The sequence below is a fragment of the Poecilia formosa genome, unplaced genomic scaffold, assembly GCF_000485575.1.
Source record: "Poecilia formosa unplaced genomic scaffold, Poecilia_formosa-5.1.2 Scaffold89, whole genome shotgun sequence".
Classification (NCBI taxonomy): domain Eukaryota; kingdom Metazoa; phylum Chordata; class Actinopteri; order Cyprinodontiformes; family Poeciliidae; genus Poecilia; species Poecilia formosa.
In genome coordinates this window covers 888,935-910,608 of record NW_006800028.1, presented here as the reverse complement: position 1 = coordinate 910,608, position 21,674 = coordinate 888,935, and the positions used below count along the sequence as shown (strand labels likewise).

Below are 21,674 nucleotides of genomic sequence, written 5' to 3'. Positions count from 1 at the left end.
TACAGGGTGAAAAACTATGAATTCAAGTCACTGGATTAAAACACAAGGCAACAGAAAAATCTGCAACACAAAAAGCTGTTAATCTATATGTAACCAACATGCAGTTTTTAGCTAAAAGAAGAAATATTATCATATTGAAGATAAAAATTTTCTTTTGCATGGAAACCAAATCTGACATAAACTCACTTCATAGATTTTGGATTTCCTTTAATTCACAGAGAATTAAAATCTTTAAATCTTTACATAACTATAGTCAGAAAGCATCTCTAGGTAGCAGTGGTGGGTATACATCTAATGTGCTAATAGTGGAGCTTATTTTGGGTTTATTGCTTTAGCATTCAAAAACATTTAGCTCAAGTAGTTTCCCTAATTTTATTTTTCTGAAACATTCTAAACAGTTAATTAAAAACTTTGCCACTTGGGAGTTCTGGATAGAACATATTTAGAGAAAAATAATATTTATTTATCATCTTAAATGCAAAATGTATATACTTTTTTGTAATTTGGCTTAATTATTGGTCTGTATACTTCAGTGAAGATTGATTATAAAATTAGCTGACGATTCTGCATCCCTTGAATCAGATTAATCCGATTAATCGTTTCAGGCCGTAGTTCTTTCCACAGTCCAAAAACCCGACTGTTACATGAATCAGTCTGTAAAGTTTCCCTCAGGAGTGAGTGTGTGTTTGCATTGTTGTTGTCCCTGTGTGTTTCTGTGCTGCCCTGTGAGGGTGGAAAAGGCATCGGTGTTAAGAACATTTTGTTTTTTGTATCAGGTTTGAGTCGCACAGAGCGGACCAGAGGGACCGTCTATGAGCTGATGTTCAAAGGCGACGGCCCACAGAACTTCGCTCAGCTCGTCCTCTTCAGGCCTTTTGGGCCTTTGATGAAGGTGAAGAGTGACGGTGTGAACACACACAGCATCGTCATCAACATAATCGTGCCGCTGTCCGGGAGAGTGGACGCCTTCAAGCAGTTCATGAGCAACTTCAGGTAACATCTGGAGGTGGACGAACAAAACTCTGTTGGGAATCTGGGTGAAAGCTAATTTCTACGAATGGACAAGTTAGTTAAGGAAAACATGTGTAGATGGTTTAAAACCATGCCGTATAAATCTGTTCTTGTTTTGTTTTTGGTTCAGGGATGTTTGCATCCAGCAGGACGGCCGGGTTCACCTCACTGTGGTCTACTTTGGTCGAGATCAGATCAACCAGGTGAAGGCTGTGCTGGATCAGATCACCAGGTAATGCTAAGAACTAGGGCTGGAACTAGGGCTTGATAATTAGTCGATTTATCGGATAAAAAAATTTGCACATTCTTCAGATTTTTTAATGCCCCAGTACATCAAATTTGCATTTTTTTTATTTGAGGGCTTGATCATTTGCAGCAAATGATGCATCTGCAGCTTAAACAATGCTTCAAACATCAACATGTGAAAAGTTCATCCCTTTCTGCTTGTGAAGGGCTGATCTGGCTATTTTATGGATTAACCAATAAAAAAAATTATACAGCAAAAAGTGCTTAATATCTTTTTTTTTTAAACGAAATTTCAACCCAGTGGAGCTAAAACTATGCTGGAGTTCTGGGTAAAACAAATCTTAAATGCAAAATGGTTACATTTTTTGTACAGTTTTGGCTTAATTACAGCTCTGAGTGTGTTGCTCTTTTAGAAAACGGCACTTTTTTGAGTCTGAATACTCCAGTTAACGATCAATTACTAAATTAGTTATTTCAATAATTAATTCATCAATAATTATTCCGATTAATTGTTTCAGTCCTGATCTGTTTTGATGTTCAGTTTAAATTTAACGTAATGCACTAAGCTTATGTATTGCTTTATGAATCTTAACCTATCTAATCTGACATTGCACTGCGTGTGACAAGCATCACACAACGCATATTTTTAAAAGCTCATGTGGCATTCTTTCTTATATTAATAAAAAAATAGAAACTCATTATGAAGCTAACTGACCTTGACTAAAAATGGTTTATTCTGGGTTTAGCAACACAACTAATTTTATTTTTAGAAGACCTGCAGAAAACCGTGTATTTAAAAGCTTTTAGTCTTTAATGCAGGGACTTTTCCATGCTGGACTGCACATTTCATGTCGGCATTCATAAACTAATAAAAATGGATGAGTACGCACAAGGAAATGAGAACCTTGCAGCTGAGTAATTAAGAAGCGATGGCAGAAGTCTTGTCCTGTGTCTCAGGGAGACTCGGTTCAGGAGTTTCACCTTGATCCAGATGAATGAGGAGTTTTCTCGCGGCCGAGGCCTCGACGTCGGCGCCAGGGCCTGGAGACAGCGGCAGAACGTCCTGCTCTTCTTCTGTGACGTCGACATCCACTTCACCCCAGACTTCTTGACTTCCTGCCGCTTGAACGCAGAAGCTGGTGAGAACCAACCGGAAGATGTTCTGCCATGTTTGTTCTGCACACGCTCTCTTCCGAACGCGTTGTAAGTTTCTCGTCAGTCGCTACCCATAATGCTTCATTGCGTTGTTCGTTCATTTAGGTAAAAAAGTGTACTATCCTGTGCTCTTCAGCCAGTACAACCCATCCATCATCTACAGCAATCACACGCACATGCCCTCCATAAAACAACAGCTGGTGGGTAAAGGAGCAAAGTTTTCATTCTGATGGAGAGAAATTAGATATGAAGAGGCTGATTTAAATCTTTTTCTTCTGTTTCAGGTGATAAAAAATGAAAATGGATTCTGGCGGGACTTTGGATTTGGCATGACGTGCCAGTACCGATCAGATTTTATCAACGTTGGTAATGTCCACCCAGATGTTCATGGATTACGGAAATATTTAGATACCCTGTAGCTCCCTTTAATAATTGCTGATAGTAATATGTTTTTCATAAATTTTCTGCCTAAATTAATTGTAAGGGAGGTAATTAAATTGCTAAAAACAACTGAAAATCTACGGTAGAAATCTACTTTTAATTTCAGGGTTTGTTTTTCGTAAAGTTAAAGGAGTGAGGAGATTAGTTTATATTCTTGGCCGTCTTCAGCTGCCAAGAACTGAGAATAGATTAGAATAAAGGAAACATTTTCATAATTTTATCAAAGATTAGAAAAACCAAAACCCAATGAATGTCAATAAATGTTGTTTTTAGATTTTCTGTCTTCAGCTTCTTATAGTAAGAAAATACCCTTTAAACTAATTTGAATAATTAGCTGATCTTACTGTAGTTTGTTAACCAGGATCAATATGATGTATGATTGAATTGAAATAAATTGTTTCTTTGTAACTTGAGACATTTGTTGTGAATTGGCAATATATAAATAAACTAAATTGAACTGAACTACAACAAAATGCAAAAAGGACAAAGCCTTTGAATAACCTGTTAACTTTAATATCCTAAAAATTATTATTATGGTTACACAAAAACTTTAGCATCACAATCAAAACAACAAATGCCATTTTTGTTAAAGTTAAAATTGTTTAAATTAAAAAAATCTACTGCATCTGATGAGTCAAAACCATATAAACCTTTGCTTTCTAGACAAAATTTATATAATTTTTGCTGTATATTTGCTATATATTATTTTGCTATCTTTTCATTCAAACTCTACAAATATTGGATTGTAAGGTCAGATAGAAACTACATATTGACGCCTTTTTATTTATGTTTTTTTACATCATTTTTCTGCTCTGGAAGAGACCAGTAGCTGTTGTCTGAGGATATCAAGGTTTATTTTTAATTTAACAATGTATCAAATTGTTCTAATCTCACTGACAGGTGGCTTTGACCGCAGCATCAGAGGCTGGGGGCTGGAAGACGTCCACCTGTACAGGAAGTACCTCCACAGCAAGCTGATGGTGGTTCGAGCTCCGTCCAGAGGCCTCTTCCACCTGTGGCACGAGAAGAGCTGTGCAGATGAGCTTCCTCCAGACAAATACAAGATGTGCATGCAAACCAAAGCCATGAGCGAGGCCTCTCACGGCCAGCTGGGGGCGCTCTTCTTCAAACAGGAGATAGCGCTCCACCTCAACTCCCACAAACCGAGCAAAGAGATCTGATGTGGACGTCCACACAGCACGTAAAGGCCAACTGAAAGTTCCACGCTTTTATTTTGGTAACATTCTGCATGATGTATCTATAGCAACACAACAACAGAGCTACGGAGAAGCTTAAGTGCAAAGAAAGAAAAAGGTTAATAGCAAGAAAAACGCATAAAAGGCGACTTAAATTTAAGCTTCTGTCAATAAGGGAACAAGGTAACGGCGATTGAAGTTTATTTAAGTTTTTTATTTTGTGACTGCTTAATTAATGATTCGTGAAAAGAATTGTATCAATGTAAAGAGCTATGCTTCACTGACGGTAAACAAAAAAAAAAAAGATTGTGATTTTTATCTCTCTTGTTTAGCTCTTACAGGGGTTGATGAGAAAGATGGTTTTAATAAATCATCATTTTACCGTCAGTTCCGGCCTTCTCTAAGTTGACTGAATGCACAGATACATGTGTGTAATGCATATATGTTTATATATATATATATATATATACACACTCATTTGTGCCCCCCTGGCCCACAAATTTAAAAGTCTAGCTCCGCCACTGACAACCTGTAAAACTGTAAATTCAAAATAAGAAACCACACAACCATTAATTTCTACACAGCTAACCACAAACGTAAATGTCCAAATTAACTGTACACTCACTAAATTATATCACAGTGTCATAACTTCGATGTTGTCCCCTGAAAGATTTAATACTTATAAAAATGTGAGGATATTGTGTAAAAATATTTTATTTTTATATTTAAAAGAGATAAATATTCAGTTTAATACAATGCCAAGCATGGGGGAAAAAAACAATAAAAACAAGCAAACACAACACTCAGGTTATTTTTTTGGTTAGGTTTATTTAAAAAAAAGTCAAATATACAGTTGAGATATATATATATATATTTATATATTTAATATAATTTAAATGCTCATAACTGAAAGGGATGCCGACCCAATAGAAGAAGGTGTGAGAAGCTGCTGTGGACATTGATGCGTTGATGTGAAATGTTTACAGTGCGAAGTTAACAGACAGGATGAACAGTATTCAGAACACATTACATTCATCAACTGGATGAAATCAGCAATACGACGGGGAGGGGAGGCGATCAGGGCGAATGACGCCTTGACAACACTTTAAGCTGGTATAGAAGTATATAAAAGTAAACTAAAATCTGGCAGCTGTGGTTGTTATGCAGCAGGTTTTCTGTTTGAATTTGACTGTTTTTGGTCTATAAGCGGATATATAAGCACCTAATTCTTCCATTCAGCACGGTGTGAAGCATCTTTCATTTATTGCACGGCACGATCACACCCTGAGCTCTGGAGGAGGGGAAAAAGCAACAGCAGCTTTCTGGCAAAGGCACAGTCACTCTCCCAGGAATAATAATAATAATAATAATAAAAAAAGACATTAACTAAGAAGAGCGAGAGAGGATACGAGACTGATGCTCAGAATAGTTTTCTTCTTCTTTTTATTTTTTGCTTTTACCGTTGCTCTGCTTTAGCAGAAATGAAACAGAGGTGACGAAGGAATCTGTTCAGACACATAAAGGCAGGAAGACCAACCGTACGTTTGCCAAAAACATCCTTGTTTTTGTTCCCCTTAAAAGATGTCAGTCTAGATCACAATAACACAGGACTCAACAACCATTAAGTAAACCAACAAATGTTAACTTTGGTAGAAAAAAATAAAATAAAATAAAAAAAGCTGGTCTATTACTACAAAAACTATCAAAACCAAGAGGGAAAAACGAAACGGGAAGCTGCGGAGAAAGAGACACACCAAACTTTAGGCGCAAGTTTACTGCGAGCAAATGTAAAATAATCTGCTGAAGTTAGTGTTAAAGCAAAGTTAGAAGACTTCCCAAACTCATCCCGCTGCGAGCGGATGTGAAAGTTACAGATCATCTTTGACTTCTCTAAAGTTTGGGATGGAGAATGATGGAGAACTCTGGGCTTTGGTTAAAGGCTTCATTCACTAAAACGCACACCTGAGTTGCTTAATGTGGTCAAAATTATGGTTTTAAACCTTTTATAAAGGCACCTTTGATTATTAACGTTAGTGGTTCTGCAACATCTCACGCCACATTTAAACACCCTTCGAAACTGTGTTTACAAAACCTTCCTTTTAAAAATATATAATAATCGATTAGAAAATACATCTAGTGTAAACAAAACAAACAAACAAAAAAAAACATGACTCTTTGCAGCCCTTTTGGTTTCAGCTGCTGTGGTGAAGTGAGAGAAAATACAAAGAATTAATGCTATAAGTGTAAAAAAAAAAGTAAAGCCAAGACACATAACGCTGCTACCAGAATGGAGAAAGGTGCCTAAAACTGGGGAGGGGAAATGTGGTTGTAGCAGCCGAGCTGCGTCGCCGAAAACCAAACGTCTCTGTTAGAAAGAGGACAAATCATGTAGACTCTGATTCAGTCCAATCATTGCTTCTGTCTGGAAGCGCTGCGGAGTGTTCCCTCAACGTACGCCACAAAAACAAACTGGAGGCAGCTTATTCGCGGATCATTGAGATGTCTTTAACTGTCCCTTAAAGACAGTTATCTCGTCTTTAAGGGAGGAGAAAACTGTCCTCCATCCGTCTCCACGACGACCTTAAAGTGACGCTGCTTCACGTTTCCGGAGCAGGAATCTGGATCCTGCTGCTCTCTACGCCCTCCATGCCGACTCTAATTTAATGATTACATAGAAATTAGTATCAATTTAATAAACATGTCATAATTTATACAGTGCTTCAAACTAATTTTTCATACCAGACGGAAATAGTCCAGGTAAAATCAACTTCTTTATGGAAAAAGTAGTAAAGTCGTATACTTCTTCCATAAAAAAAAAAAAAAAGTTAAAAGATGTAGTTTTAAAATTACGATTTTGTTTTCCAGCTTTCCAAACCAGTAGAGCCTGGCAGACGACACAAAGTAGGCTAAAGTATTTTTAAGAAAGCAACGCATCCCCCGCTCCAATCTGAAGAGATTAGGATTGGGGTGGATGGCAATGCAAAGCCATTTCTAATGTTAAATCTAGTTTAAAATGCCAATTCTGTAATAATATATATGTTTTAACATGTTAATTTACAAGTTGCTGGTATAAATAATGAGTCTATATAGAGGTGTAGAGAGAAAAATATCCTAGATGCTGTTCTTATGTCTTTTTATCTGATTTTATCCTTATCCTCAAGAAAGGACCAATCAGAATAAGCTAAAATCTGTGCCAGCTGGCTGAAGGAATCAGCAAATTACAGATATTAAATCAGACGAGAATCTAGTCCAGGAATAAAGGCTCTTATTTTCTTTTATCCACCTCTGGAAAACAGTGAAACGTCTCACCACTAATGCGTAAGAGATATTTATTGGACAGATGAGATTAAACTGATTAAGTGATTTCTAGAAGAATCAAACAGCTTTCCATCAGAAATGATAAATTCTCAGGTTTCTGCAGCAGGATGTCAGGAAAACTATTGGAAATCCAGATTTTAACGTTTTCTAAACCTCAAGTTTTTTGGCTGTGTAAAACTTTCACTGTCACTCCAGTTTGTTTGATTTTGTGGCATTTTCATCATCATTTTGTTGACATAATTTCTTTACGGTTCGCTTTGCTCATCTCACATCCAGACTCGGATCACAAACTCCGCTCCAGCTGACGTGAAAATCCTGAATCCCGTTTCTTTCTTCTTTTTTTTAACAGCGATCTAGTTTCTAGAACTACCTCTTTTCTCCTTTTTAGTTTTTTTTTTAGTTTTTCTACAAAAGATTGTGTGTATAGAAAAAAATACACAAAGTGTACAAAGTGCACTGAAAGTGATGCGCACTTAGATGCTCATAATGCACAAAGAGGAAGAGCAGAATTTGATCCCACGAGGAAAAAGAGCGCAGCTTCGTTTGTGTCGAAAGGTGGAGGTTTTCCTCCGCTTTGGGAATTTCGTGAGGAAAGTTCATGCCCTAAGTTTTCCCAAAAGGAGCGCACAGTGATTTCCCATCATTTCAGAAATAACATCAAGTGCACTAACAAGAAAATCACAACAGGTGTTAATAAACTTTCTCTCTTTCGTCGATCGAAAACAAGATTAATCATCGTCGTCAACACTCTTATTAAAAAGTCCAAAAATACATTCACTGTGGACACTGGAGGTTTTGAGGGTGAGGCAAACTTGTTTTTGTTTTGTTTTGTTTTTTGCGTATTTTGCATTCGTCCGTCTTGTTCGGGTTCGTTCCCTCGTGTTCGTCGGCCTCGTTTTCGTCCCGATGAAGGCGACACACTTCATCCGAGCGATCGTCGCGACCGCGTCTTCACAGCCGGCCGAGCGGAGGGTCAGAGCAACATGTACTGGTTGTCTATCGCCCGCTTGCGACCGCGGTCGGGCTCCAGTTCGTAGTCTGAGTCCCGCTGAGGGATGATGGGAGCGTGAGGGTTGGGGCTGCGGAGCAGGGGTCGCCTCCCCACCGACTCGCTCCGGCGCAGGTGGGCGGGCGCCGACGGCGCGGGCTCGGCGGTCGGGACGACGCGGCCGAACTGGGAGAAGGAGCCGGGGCTGGAGGTGGAGGTGGTGCTGGTGGGGGTCGGGGAGAAGGCGGGGGGCTGGCTGGAGCTGCGGGCCAGGCTGCAGCGGGCCAAGCTGGGCTCGGAACTCCACCGATGGAGGGAGAAGGGGACGAGGAGCGCGCCGGAGAGCTGGCCTGAGGAGCAGAGACAGGAAAGGAGCTGAGGAGTCAACACATCGCACCGCTCATCGTTTATTGTGATGGAAGAATTTTGATTCGTTCATGGTAAATTCAAATTCATGTTTATAAAACCCCAAACTGTCCGTATGATCAGGATTGTTATTTTTTTACTATCATTACAAATGGGAATGTTTGTCAGGAACAGTTTGTGTTGATGAGGTTATAATTTTTTACTCCATCATGACGGAGCAAACACAGAGCTACGTAAACAAGGTGAAAACACTTTTTATCGCCATTCTGCCACTAAAGGAAGGCTACGTTATTGAATTTTAGACAATAAAATGCCTAGAGGCTCACCCTGTGAGGGGGGCGTGGAGCCGGCCAGGACGAAGCTGGACAGCGTGACGGCTCCGGCTGCTCCGCACTCCAGCGGGATGGGGTAGAGGCGGAAGTGGCTGAGCATGTCCATGACGGAGGGGAAGCGCAGGTGCTGCACCCTGCACTGACCCCATTCGTTCAGAGAGAGGCGCAGGTGCTGCAAGAGGAAAAACGGAAAAACAACCAAACTCTTATTTAAGACATGAAGAAGAAGAAGCAGCAGCTCGTTGTGCCTCCAGCTGCAGACGTTCAGCCGTGTTCACCTTTGCTTTTCCCTGGTAGTTAAACGTGAGGACGAAGTCTCCCCTCCGCGTCTCGCTCTGCCGGACCAGAAACACGCCGTGGCCCTCGGGTCCGGAGCTCTGGACCAGGTGGGCCGCCTTGACCCGAGAGATGGGCCCGTGAAACCAGGGGAAAGAAACCAGGAAGTCATCGGCCTTCTGGATGACCTGCTCAGGGAGGGCGAAGGTGACGGGGCCTGGAGAGACAAAACAAATTAACCAAGTTCATGATCAAGTTTTATTTTTTTAAACCTCAGAAAATGAAGGAAAACACCCAGATTATCAGAGGAGCATCGTCCTGCTACTTACTCTGATGTCCTGAGTCTGAGCTCCTTCTCTGATTGGCTGGAGCAGAGCTGTCAGCTGAGGACAGGGGGGACTCCAGATCCACACTGCCTGACCTGAAGGGGGCGACACCACCTTTAAGAACCACTTCTCACATCTAGTTTCAACTAAGTGTTACTTTGAAAAGTTTTCAGCTACTGTGGAAGTGAAGCAGCTGCAGTGTATTGTAAGCCTGGCGGGCCACCAGGCTTTACTTGTGCCCCCACCAGGCTTAGCACTGGTAATTTATTTATTTATTTTTAATTATCGCCTTTTTTAAAGACTTTATAGCGGGTGTTTACGTATTAATCTTCAAGTCTTCCAAAAATGCAGAACTATCAAATGATATTTTCAAATTCTCAAAAGCATGGCGGGCGGCTAGATCAATTTAAGAAGATGTACAAAAAGCGATCATCTGCATCTGCTCCATTTGCTGATGGGTCAAATTTGTATTATTTTTAATCTGCAGTCGAGGCCACACAATGCCACAATTGGGTCTGGGGTCACGCTGTGCACACCCCTGCTGGTTTAGGCTATTCTGTTCAGGTACAATACGTAAAAAACGTTCAGAGAAAAACCTTTAAAACTATGAATCAAGACCGCTTTAAAAGATCACAACAAAACCTGGACTCTTGGAGGCAAAATGGAAAGAAATTGTAAGTGGCTTAAAACTTCTGCACAGTACTGCATGTGTATGTGTGTGATTGCGTGTGATTGCGTGTATGTGTGTGTGTGTGTGTCTGTGTGCGTGTGGAGCTTGGTGAATGTGGAGGAAACAGCAGGCGGCTGAAGAAACACAAAGACACCGAGCGCAGACAGGAAGTTGGTCCAGTTGAGATCTGAACTGAAACCCACTGTTCTTCTGTTTCACTGCTCACACACGCAAACACACACTGCGTTGTGTGTGTGTAACTGCACAGACGAGAGTGGGAATGTTAAATAGGGAAGTAGGAGAAAATCCTGCGTAAATGCTGACTTGACTTTGTGTTGCTCTGAATAACAGGAAGGCGAAAGTCTCCTTCTGCCTCGCCGAGTGCATTTGTGTTTTTGTCCTTCTGTCTTCGGGACAATCTTTGTCCTCCGTCTCAGTGAGGACGGTCCAGTCAGGCTGCGAAGCTTCGAGGATTTAAAAGAGAAACGTCTTAACGTTCTCTCTCACGGTCCTTAAAGTTTCTCCTGTTCTTCCACCTCCAAATCATTTGGTCGCATCGGTGGCATCACAGAAGTTTATTGTGCAAATAAATGTTTTTTGCTTGTTGTATTAGGAAATTCTTAGATGTTATAAACCTCTTCAGTGAATCTGTAATGCTGAGGATTCATTGACTCAATATGCAAGACTTTACGTAGCTGAACGGAAGAGAAATGCAGCCATGGCTGATTTTCATATTCCTTTTAATCTCATCAAAAAATGAACAATCTGTAAGCCTTAAATTCTAGTTTCTAACAATCTAAGATTTTATATATTAGGCAAAATAAAATAACTTCTTTCCCTTACAGCTTTAATATTAAAAATAATTTAAATTATGAAAAAATAACATTTCAAACATCTTCTTTCCCTTACCAACTCTCAATATAAGAAAATAAAAAGTTTGAAAAAAAAAAATTAAATAAATACAAATCATAAATAATTGAAAGGCTTCTTTTCCAGAGTCTTAAAATATAAACACAATAAACAATTATAAATATGCTTGTGATTACAAAATCTTAAAATTAAGAATATAAACAATGATAAATTAAAGATGCAGACGTTTTTAAATGGATATTTTTACACCAGGTTCGACCTGGTTTGTGGATTTCCAATGACAAATTTAGTAATACCCAGACTCCGTCAGCAGGGGGCGTTAATGCCCACTTTAACTGAATCTAAACTCAGAAGAACATCCTGAGCTTGACAAAATAAGAATATAAAGTAAAATACAACAAGTAAAAGCAGTAATGAGCCTGCGGCAGAACAACGGTAGGTTGTGTTGTTTCCTGTCACTCAGTTTCTTCTTCAGCTTCAATTTGAGGTTAAACAGAAGCAGGAAGAGAAATCTAGACAGATGTGAAACAAAAACAGAAAAAACTGCTCTACTTTTGTAGGATTTTCCTCCATGAGAAACTGTAATGGGCTTGTGCAACATTTGCAAATAGAAGAAGTCCAAATGGAGCAGAAAATCAGCTTTCCATGTGTTCATGTCACTGACCAGGGAGGGCGAAACATTTAAAACGCTTTTCTGTATTAATGGGAACAGATGCCATCAAACATCTGATGACCAGAGAGATAACCATCAACCAAAGACCTCTAGCATAAACCTCCCACTAAGAGCCTTAAAACAAACTACGGCGTTGTGAATAAATTAACATTCGCCTTATTTAGGAAGCAAATTTAGACAGAAATAAACACCGAATTTGTCCATGAAACGTGAGAAGCTGACAAAGTCACAAAGACTTCACGTTAATGTTACTGGAGCTGGTTTTATGCCTGAATTATGCGATAAACTTTGTTTTAGATTCACCCACAACTTCTGCATTTAGCCAAGAGTCTTTGTTCAATAAATAAGGAAGTTGTTAAATGTAACACAAACTGCCTAAAAATACCAGGTAAACTCCTTGCTGCTATTTATAACAACAACAAAAACATGAATTAAAGTTGATTTTGAATAGTTCTGCTCATGGTGGCGTCTCTCCGGTAGCTCCGATTTGTTCTTAAATGTTTTCTGTCAGTTTGAGTCGCACTCAGACATCTACACTGTGTGAGGCTGCAGGTTGTAGGCTTTGTTATGTTGGGTAAAATATTAAAATGCAAAGAGCTTTGGTTTAAAATAAACAGCTGATAGTTTTTAATGATCCTAAGGATTTTGCTGAAGTCAGATGCTGAAAACATTGGAATAAAAATGTTTTCAGTTCATTGTTAGGAAGAGATCAGGAAACTGGAATGGTTGGTTTTCTTTGTGCTTTTGGATCCTCACTTTTCCGACCCTCAGTCAGATCCAGAACCAGCAGCGTTTCCAACAATCCACTTTTCATAGCAGACACTGTTGAAAGGTTTAAACTAAATACTTTTGCGCAGAAATATTGCAAACATAGCCGAGTTCAAACCTGCTCCAGTTTGCAGAGCCACCAATCAAACCAATCCGCAGACTAACGGACACACACACTCTCACACACACACTCGCTTGTCCTCATGCACACCTTAAGGAGCCCTTTCACTTTGCAAACACATACCTCAGCATGAGTAAACATCCAACTCAGCCAGAAGAAGAAAAACAAGTTATTTCTGCTCAGAGTCTCAGGAGGGAAAAGGTGCAAGCAGGCGTGTAAAGATGAAGATGATGATGATGATGATGAATCCCTCTTTTAAAAACCGTTTCATGTCACTTAACTACTTCAGTTTAACTGCCTACAAGTAATCTATTTATTGCACAGGAGCTTCAATTCTTTTAAAATCTGGTTAAAGTTTTACAGGCGAGAGCTTCAAGAAAATATTCTGATGGATTAAAAATAAAAATTTTTCTTACTTGATTCACTGTAAATAAATTATTTTTCTCACTCTCTTTTTCAAAAAGGAGAAATCACAAATGACAGAAAATAGCTTCAAGACATAGTTTTACTAAAGAAAAAAAGTGTGAAGAATACAAGAATAAAGTTATTTTAAAAAGCTAAATTGAGAACCTGATGATCAGCTCAGTTTGTGTAAAACTTTCTTTGGTTGTACGAAAGTTTCAAAGTCCTGATGTTGATAATAATTTGATGCTGATGCCTTAAAATACTAAATATTATTTATAAAACTTATACCCAAGTATAACTTTACAAGATTCTCGGCATTCCTCATTTTAATTTTTTAGTTATTTTTCTGTTGAAGTTATCAGAAAATTACTATTTTATTCTTATAATATTATGACCTTATTCTGGTAATATTAGGACTTTATTAACACAATTTAGTCTGGTCCTAATTTTGCATAATAGAGTTGATCAGAATTCAAAGTCCAAATAAATAAACATCTTTCCAAACTATGGAAACCCAAAGATGCACTGGTGAAAAAAATCCACATTTATTCAAAAGCAAAAATTTGATTAATTGATCAAATTGATTTATCGCCCAGCTCTTCTTCATATCAGACCTTAACCTGGATTTTGTCTCAACACCATGAATAAAACATCCCACAATCCTTTGCTGCATTACTCGCCCTGTCACATGACCAGAAACACAAACGGCAACAAGATGTAAATAAACTTTGCCTGTTAACGTCACCCATCAGACCGATATGTTAAAAATCGACTTCGGCCGATAGCGACGTCTTCTCAATCACTTACAAACTCCTCAAATCACAACAGATTGCCGTTATCCCCGTTGCCTTTTCACCTACTCCTATGACATTTTTTCCCTCCACTTAACGTTCCACTGATATCCTTGCATTCGGCATTCTGTGAAGTTTTATCAGCAAAGGCCTTTTGTGGTTTAGCCTTCCCCATGATTTAGCGGAGCATAAAAATACATTTTTGTTTTAGAAACTATCAATAAATTTGAGGTTTATTTCAGTAAATTTGTTTATTTCTCTTAAAAAAATGACCAGAAATAAACACCTGAACCATGCTGCTCTATTTGGATGAACCTATTAATGATGCAGTGATATTGAAATATTCCCGCAGATGCAAAATACAAAGAGTTTAATGCTGGAAACTTATAATATACTAGTCGTTTTAATAATTAACTTACAATTAAATTAGTGGGGAACATTTCAGAAAATATTACAGGCTTTGGGGGAGAGACGTTTGGGTCGTAGTTGTGGTGCGTTCAGGTGTTTCTCACCTGTTGCTGATGCATTCCTTTAGCTCTGTGGTCCAGGAGCTGACCTGCTGGTCGTTGTCCGTCTCAAATATCAGACTCCCTCGATTAACCTGGACAAAAATAAAATGGAAGTGATGCGACTTCTGGAAGGATGTTGAATTATTATTTGTCATAATAATGACAAAAAGGTAGAAACTCTTCGGGTTCCTGTATGACAGACAGCAGATCCATTTTGGACCTAAGTGAAGTTTTGTTTTTTTTCTGATTTCAGCTCATTTGAACAAACACTAATCCTGAAGATCTCAAGACCAAAACGAACACAAGTTTCCTTATCACTCATGGCTACAAGGAACCGTCCTGGAGTGAAACCAACTTTATTTATATAAATAAATGTGTAATAAATGTTAAAATGAAATTGAGCCTACAGTGGGTGCTTTGTGCGGCGAGCTTCGTACCTTTAAAACGAACGTGTTTAAGTTGTCGGGCATCTCCAGTCGGGTGCAGCGACGGACTTCTTGGATATCTGAGCAGTGAGTTGTCAGTTTGGGGCTGGAGGCCTGAAAAACAGCAAAACGTCGTCATTATTCTCTGGCCATTTATCTCACCGGGCGTTGCACGTCAACATTCAGAGACCAAACGAAGGAGATGAGACGATGAGTGAAGAGAATAACGTCAGAGGCATCAGAAACATGTCTTTGAATATTTTTGAAAAAATAAGCGGTTTTGGAAAAACAAAAATTGATCCAGATCAGATTGTTGCTGCAAAAAAAAAATAAAATAAACATCTTTACTGTATCAGGTAGACCACAGACTAATCGACATTAGGTTAAAGTTGACGGCTGCTAGAGGTGAAAGAGTGCCCCAACACATAATTAATAAGAACCAGATGTTCGACGCTGAAGCTGTAAAACAGAGGCCGTTTCTGTCTGACGTGTTTACTTGAACAAATGTGTGACTGTGAGTCGTCTCTCGGTCAAAAACAAAGCAGCTGGTTGTGTGAAGCAGTACCAGCGCCGGGGTCGGGCCTGCCAGCACCGAACTGTTTGTTTGAATAAAGTGATGAGACTTGAGTCCCGGTCGTGGCGTCTGCTTCAGGGATGCTGGGATATTCTGACACGTGTCAAGAGAAAATGACCCGAGAGGAAAGAAATGATTAAGACAAGAATGACTGAAAAACACATGAAGGGACGGATGGCTGGACGGATGCTATCCATGCTAATAACGCTACATTAAGCTAAAAACAGCTATAGAGTAATTTTCTACTGCGGAGCTGTGTAACATCCGCTGCGCGCTCTCTCTCTTTGTGTGTGTGCGTGCGACGCCATCTCTGCTCCTGATTTAAAAACTTAACAATCGACCATGACAGGCAGTTTAAAGCTACGATGAAATGCTACAAATTAGGATTTTATGCTTGTTTTACTGACAGATTCATGATGCGTCTAATGATAAATGCAGTAAAATGGCTCTATGACCTGAGGATGTTTTTGAGAAAATCCTTCTTTTATTTATCTTTCTCTTTTTTCCACCCACAAAACAACGTGTGAATAAAGTTACATTTTAGTTCATGAAGAAAGTGAAAAAGGGCATAAAGTTCAAGTTTGGTTAGATTCTGCATTAATTTTACTGAACTTTATATTAAATTAGCTCCACAGACAATTTGTACCGTGTGTGCTCTCTAGCTTCAAGCAGCAGCTTCACTGTTACTCTTGAGAAGTTCCTCAGAATAATTTCAAACACCTTTTCTGACTTACTGCATGGTTAGCTACCAGAGAAATGAAACAGCTGTAGATAAAAACAGTTTTATCAGGAACTGATGACGGTCGATGACGCCTGAGACAAGAATGTGGAAGAAAAAACAGCTGGTCTGTGGGTGACAGTTTCAAAGCAATGTGTTTCATGGTATCATCAAAATGTTGTCAGGAACTTTCCTCAGAAAGTAAAGCTAAAACACAGTGAAGCATCATTTGTAAGATACTTTCACCCTCCAAAAGAACCAGTACTAAGTTCAGTTCAGGAAGAATAAAACTGAATTAATCTACAGATCAATTACTAAACATCAGGAGATAAATTCACGTTTCTTTTTCAGCATTTCTATTCCCACATTCTGTATTTAATATGACTGAAATTCACACGTGGCTCAGATGTTATTTTTGTTTGGGCTATTTAATCAAAACTGAAGATTGTCAATGTTGCAAAAAGTATTTTCTTGTCCACTTTCACACACATTTGGACATGTCTGGCATCCAATCCCCAGAGTTTAAGCTGACATCGACCCGTATCGACCCGTCCTTTGCAGCTACAACAGCTTCAGCTCTTCTAGTGGGGCTTTTCACAAGGTGAGGGAGGGCATTTCTGAGACTGTTGCAGAAGCCTATTTCTGAGGTCACACACTGTTGTTGGGCGGTCTCTCGTTCATTCCTAAGGCCATTCAAGTTCTTCTAAACAAAACCGCTTTTGCAATGCAAACGGAGGGCTGCCGTAACATGACGCATCAAAAGGTGAGTGGAGATGACTGAGTTAGGAAATAAAATTGTAGAAATATGCTCAGTCAGCAGGTTTTAGGTTTTGACTTAAACTCTAAAGCATTTTCATTACATATAATCTTACATTTGAGTTACATTTATGAAACCTGAACAGTAAATGTGGACTTTTGGCTACTGATTCACACCAGGGTTTCCCACAGTGTATTATGAGCCTGGCGGGCCACCAGGCTTTATTTGTACCCCTACCAGGCTTAGCAATGTTTATTTTTTTAATTATAGCTTTTTTTTTAAGACTTTGTAGTTGGTGTTTAAGTATTAATCTTCCAGTTTTCCTATAGCACATATCAAGTGATATTTTAAAATTTCCTGTCAACTTTAAACATTTTTTAACTCACAAATATGGTGGCCTAAGCATCAGGCTTAGCAAGTTTTATGGGGGAAACCTTGCACACCATGGCTACACACAGGGAGAATTAAATAAATGTGGTTAAAAAGTGGAATTTGGGAAAAAATAAAGCAGATTTCATTGGATTTCACATCCATCGTATATATGCACTTGCTACCAACCAGCATGTTGTTTGTAATACACCATCAAGTGGCTAAAAATGTGGCATCTTGTGAGATGAATGTATTTGACCTCTGATTCATTAAAGCATACAGTGCAAGTGGACCAGACAAAACCAAGAAGATAGAGATGAGGGGATGAGCAGAAGCAGAAGGAAAAAGATGAGACGTGTTGGACAGGAGAGAGGGATGGATGAAGAGCAGCGGAAAGGGCAGGGAGGACAGATTCCAGGGATTTATGCACCGGATGAGTTTGAGTCTATGTGACAGTGTGGGAGCCTGAGGAATGTCTGCTAATTCTGCACACATAAAAACACACAGAGGAGGGCTCTCTCTCTCTCTCACACACACACACACACACACACACACACACACACACACACATCAAAAGAATGATTTATGTCCTTGCTTGTAACTTTCAAAGCTCTGTGATTCAACCACAGGGACTAATATTATCAATAAGAGACAAAGTGACGCAAACACGAGGGTGTGTGTGTGACTCATTTTGTGATTTCTGAGTCAAAATTTGCTAAGGCTCAATTTTAGCTCAGATTTTCAGGGAAAATCTTTGTTCTTGTTTCTGCAGATGTTAAAAAGTGAGACTGAACAAGAAAAGATAAAATCAACTATACAGTGAAAGAGGGAAAGCAGTCGGTTTCAGAAAAAACAGACCATGCATAACAAAAAATTAGCCTTGTTGGTTTTTGCTAAAATTAGTTCCAATGGATTAATTAATAACATCCTCCCAGATTTTGTCTTATAGTTGTAGTCTGGCCACCATCCAGCAGAGGGCGCACTGATCATCTGTAAGCAGAGGAGTTGGTACAGAAATAAAGATGGCGGAGCCAAACCTGAACGGGGAATCAAAACGGTCCAACCAGAGTCTGGTATGCAATGAAAGATTCTCTTTATCCTGTTCCGCTTTGAAATATAAACACTTGACAAACTTCACTTTAATCGAAATGGAGCAGCGTCGACTTTTTGTTCTCAAAATTACCGACGTGCTACGAAGGCGAGGATGTGACGACAGAAAAGCGGAAGAGATAAAGTAGAAAAATTGTAAGCAAAACTATGATATCAAAAAGGACACTTGATTTTGAGGTATGAAGTTTTAACATTCCCTCCAGACTTTATTTTTTTAACGTCTCTCTTCATGGGAGATTTAAGTGTTTCACATATTTTATTCTTTTAATCTTTTCTTCAGGTTCTAAGAGATCCCCGTTTTGCTATATTTTATAAATATGTCTAAGTTTAATAATGTGAGAAAACCACAATTTCCTGATTATTCAGTCAGCATTTAATACTGGTGGCCCGCCAGGCTTATGGCATACTGGGGGAAACCCTGCATATTATAACAAATTTAGCAATTTATGTGGTCTTGAAGCAAGAGAAAAATCAGGTTTTTAGTCAATCAATTAACCAACTCTAGATTAACTCAATCGGTATCTTGGATCCCTTGTTATGTTGTTTATCTTCTAACTTGTGCAGTATTCGATCTGCAGAGGGCGCCATTCCAAAAATAATGTTCTCTAATTCTGGTTGCCGGTCTGAAACACAGGAACAGGACCAACCGCAAAACCTTGCATCCGACAGAATAAATCAGAAGCAGAACATTCATTCTGAATCTGACGCTCTAATAAAAGTTTCCAGAGTTGCACAATCTTCAACTCATTGAGAAAAGAGCAGGTAATTCACAGCTGCAGCACAATCAACAAATGCAACCAAAATCTTTACCGTAACAATTGCACCAGATATGTGACCTCTAATAAGACGCGCTGCTCTCATTCAGACTGAGCATCGGTCTGAGTCCAGTGACTCATTGAGGCGAGTTTATTGTAAGAATGTGAATGAGTCCATGACTAGTAAGAGCGTCTTTGAGGAACCGTTCGAGGCTGTGGAGGGACAGAACAGAAAAGAGAGAAGAAAAAAAAAAAAGAAAAACATTCAGCAGATGTCTGAGTGGTTGAGCAACAACCGGCCTGATTTCTGTGAATCAGCTTCATCAGGGGAGCTGAAGTACAAACTCACAGCATAGTTCCTATTACTGCAAACTGCTCTCTTTAGTGGTCCCCTGAGGCAATGCACACAAAGACTCAGACACACACATCCTAAAAAGGCTGCTGCAGTTTCTTTCCTCATTGCTTGTCGGAGACATATTTGAGATTATTTCAAAAAGATTATTTGCAAAAGCGACGACTTTGGTGGAAAAACCCGAGTAAGTCTGTTAGAAATGCGTCCAGCCTTCAAACGAGATATATAAAGTTGTTTTTTAAACTCTTAACTGACATCAATTCCTGGTAAATGCTTGTCAGACTCGTGTTTGTATTGCTCAATGAGACCTAAAGGGGAAAAAAAACTGATGAAAAATCACAAACTGTTGCAGGATGACCTCAAAAAGTTAGAAAAGACCGACAGAATAGGAAGGTATGAATGCAAAGAGGCATAAATTATTGGCAAGCATGCAACGGAAATTAATTATACAGTCAAACATGGGATTCAAGCAGTCCTTTGCAGTTCTGAATGTTTTTCCAGCAACGCTACCAAACCTCATTATGCACAAAATGTCAAAAAAACTGCAATGTCAGACATATTACCTCATTATAATAAACTTTTTTGGATGTAGAGACTCAGCGATCCAGACTTTGTTGAGTCTACTTCATCACTGTTCTCTGTCAGATTACGCCAATAGTCTCAAATTAAATATATTACTGCGTCCAAGTGGCTAATGTTAATATTGTTATGGATATTTTTATTTTAATACTGTACACCTCTATGCAAAATGGAAAACCAAACACTCCCAGAAAACTGACGGATATTTGTGCTCTACACTATGTACTACCACTGTGCTATTTTCTTTCTAATCTCCCTCAGAATATCACCAATAGGATGAAGCAAAGTGAAACATACAGATCTAGATTTAATCAAGCATCCTGAGTCTATAAACATGCAGGAAAGCTTTTCATTTATCTCTTAGAGAGCAGCTCTTCTTGCTCGCTGAGCCGTTTTCAAACAGACCTCAAAGCCTGAGATCTTTTCCATTCGTCGTTTGAATACAAATCCTGATTGAAATTTAGATTTTTTATCACAAGTCTTTGATGATAAAATAAACACGAGTCACAAGATGTTACGTACCTACACTTGTCTAAGTAGTTTTTTTTTTTTTGTTTTTTTACATTTTTGTGACACATTAGAGGAAGAAAAAAACCCAGATAATCTGATAAACCGAGTTTGTAAAAGGAAGGAAAACTGTGATGGCCATCAATGTCAGCTCAGAGAAACATCCTGATGGTGTGACTGTTAAAGCAATTATATGAACCCGCTCTGACTTTTCAGTTTCCACTCCTGCATCTTTTCACATTGACTCAACTTTCACTACGATGTTTCAACTTCAAACACGGACATAGACAAATATCATACATGCGAAACGCAGATAAGAAACGGTGACAACGCAGCCTGCATCCTGGCTCCTCAAACCTTCAAACTAGACAACCTGCCAGGTAATACGGAGTAAAAATCTGCCCTCTTCTGTGTCTGCTTCGTTCAGTCGTTAAGCATTTTCCAAGAAATTAAAAACTTATTTTCTGCATCTTTAGCATGGGTTTATATTTTCTGTTAGATTTTATGAAGTTTATAGACTAAATAGGCACCAACTATTGTTGGCTGAGTGTATAGTGTAATAAATCAATCATTTTTTTTTCACAACCGACACCAAATTCTTCTAAATATCTGACATGAGATTTTATTAAGCAAAAAGAGAATAAAATGCAGAAGGTTCTTTGAAAGATCAGCAGGAATTACAAGATTGTCACCATTTATGCACCAGATCATCAGTGCTAAACCTTTAAATGATTTAAATGAATAAAAAAGTTATTAAAGTAGTTTGATCTGAAGGGAAACTTGCTAAGCCCGGTGCTCAGGGCGCTAGGTCAGGCATCCAGTCATCCACCATGTTTTTGAGGTAAAACATGTTTAAAGTTGACAGGAAATTTGAAAATATCACTTGATAGTTATACGTTCTTGGATGACGGCAAGATTAATACGTCTTTACAAAAAGGCAATCATTAAAAAACTAAAATAAATTAACGATGCTCAGCCTGGTCGGGGCACAAGTAAAGCCTGGTGGCCCGGCAGGCTTGTAATACACTTAGGGAAACCTTGGATCTGTCTAAAGGCTTTTAATTTC

At 38.9% G+C, this 21,674-nt stretch overlaps 2 protein-coding genes across 2 annotated transcripts in view; one reads left to right on the top strand and one right to left on the bottom strand.

Annotated features, from left to right (window-relative positions):
• LOC103141822 (chondroitin sulfate N-acetylgalactosaminyltransferase 1-like) overlaps window positions 1-4,433 on the top strand; it is a 6,266-nt gene extending 1,833 nt beyond the window's left edge. Inside the window, exons 2-7 of the mRNA XM_016674040.1 lie at window positions 583-993; window positions 1,142-1,243; window positions 2,215-2,396; window positions 2,518-2,612; window positions 2,697-2,778; window positions 3,754-4,433. Of these exons, the coding sequence (XP_016529526.1) occupies window positions 583-993; window positions 1,142-1,243; window positions 2,215-2,396; window positions 2,518-2,612; window positions 2,697-2,778; window positions 3,754-4,034 (1,153 nt within the window). The 3' untranslated portion in view covers window positions 4,035-4,433. The remainder of the gene's footprint in view (window positions 1-582; window positions 994-1,141; window positions 1,244-2,214; window positions 2,397-2,517; window positions 2,613-2,696; window positions 2,779-3,753) is intronic.
• A 1,042-nt stretch (window positions 4,434-5,475) lies between these two features.
• Window positions 5,476-21,674, bottom strand: part of sh2b3 (SH2B adaptor protein 3) — a 57,624-nt gene continuing 41,425 nt past the window's right edge. Inside the window, exons 3-8 of the mRNA XM_007557513.2 lie at window positions 14,900-15,001; window positions 14,466-14,554; window positions 9,659-9,750; window positions 9,332-9,546; window positions 9,048-9,225; window positions 5,476-8,705 (exon numbers count right to left, since the gene is read on the bottom strand). Of these exons, the coding sequence (XP_007557575.1) occupies window positions 8,341-8,705; window positions 9,048-9,225; window positions 9,332-9,546; window positions 9,659-9,750; window positions 14,466-14,554; window positions 14,900-15,001 (1,041 nt within the window). The 3' untranslated portion in view covers window positions 5,476-8,340. The remainder of the gene's footprint in view (window positions 8,706-9,047; window positions 9,226-9,331; window positions 9,547-9,658; window positions 9,751-14,465; window positions 14,555-14,899; window positions 15,002-21,674) is intronic.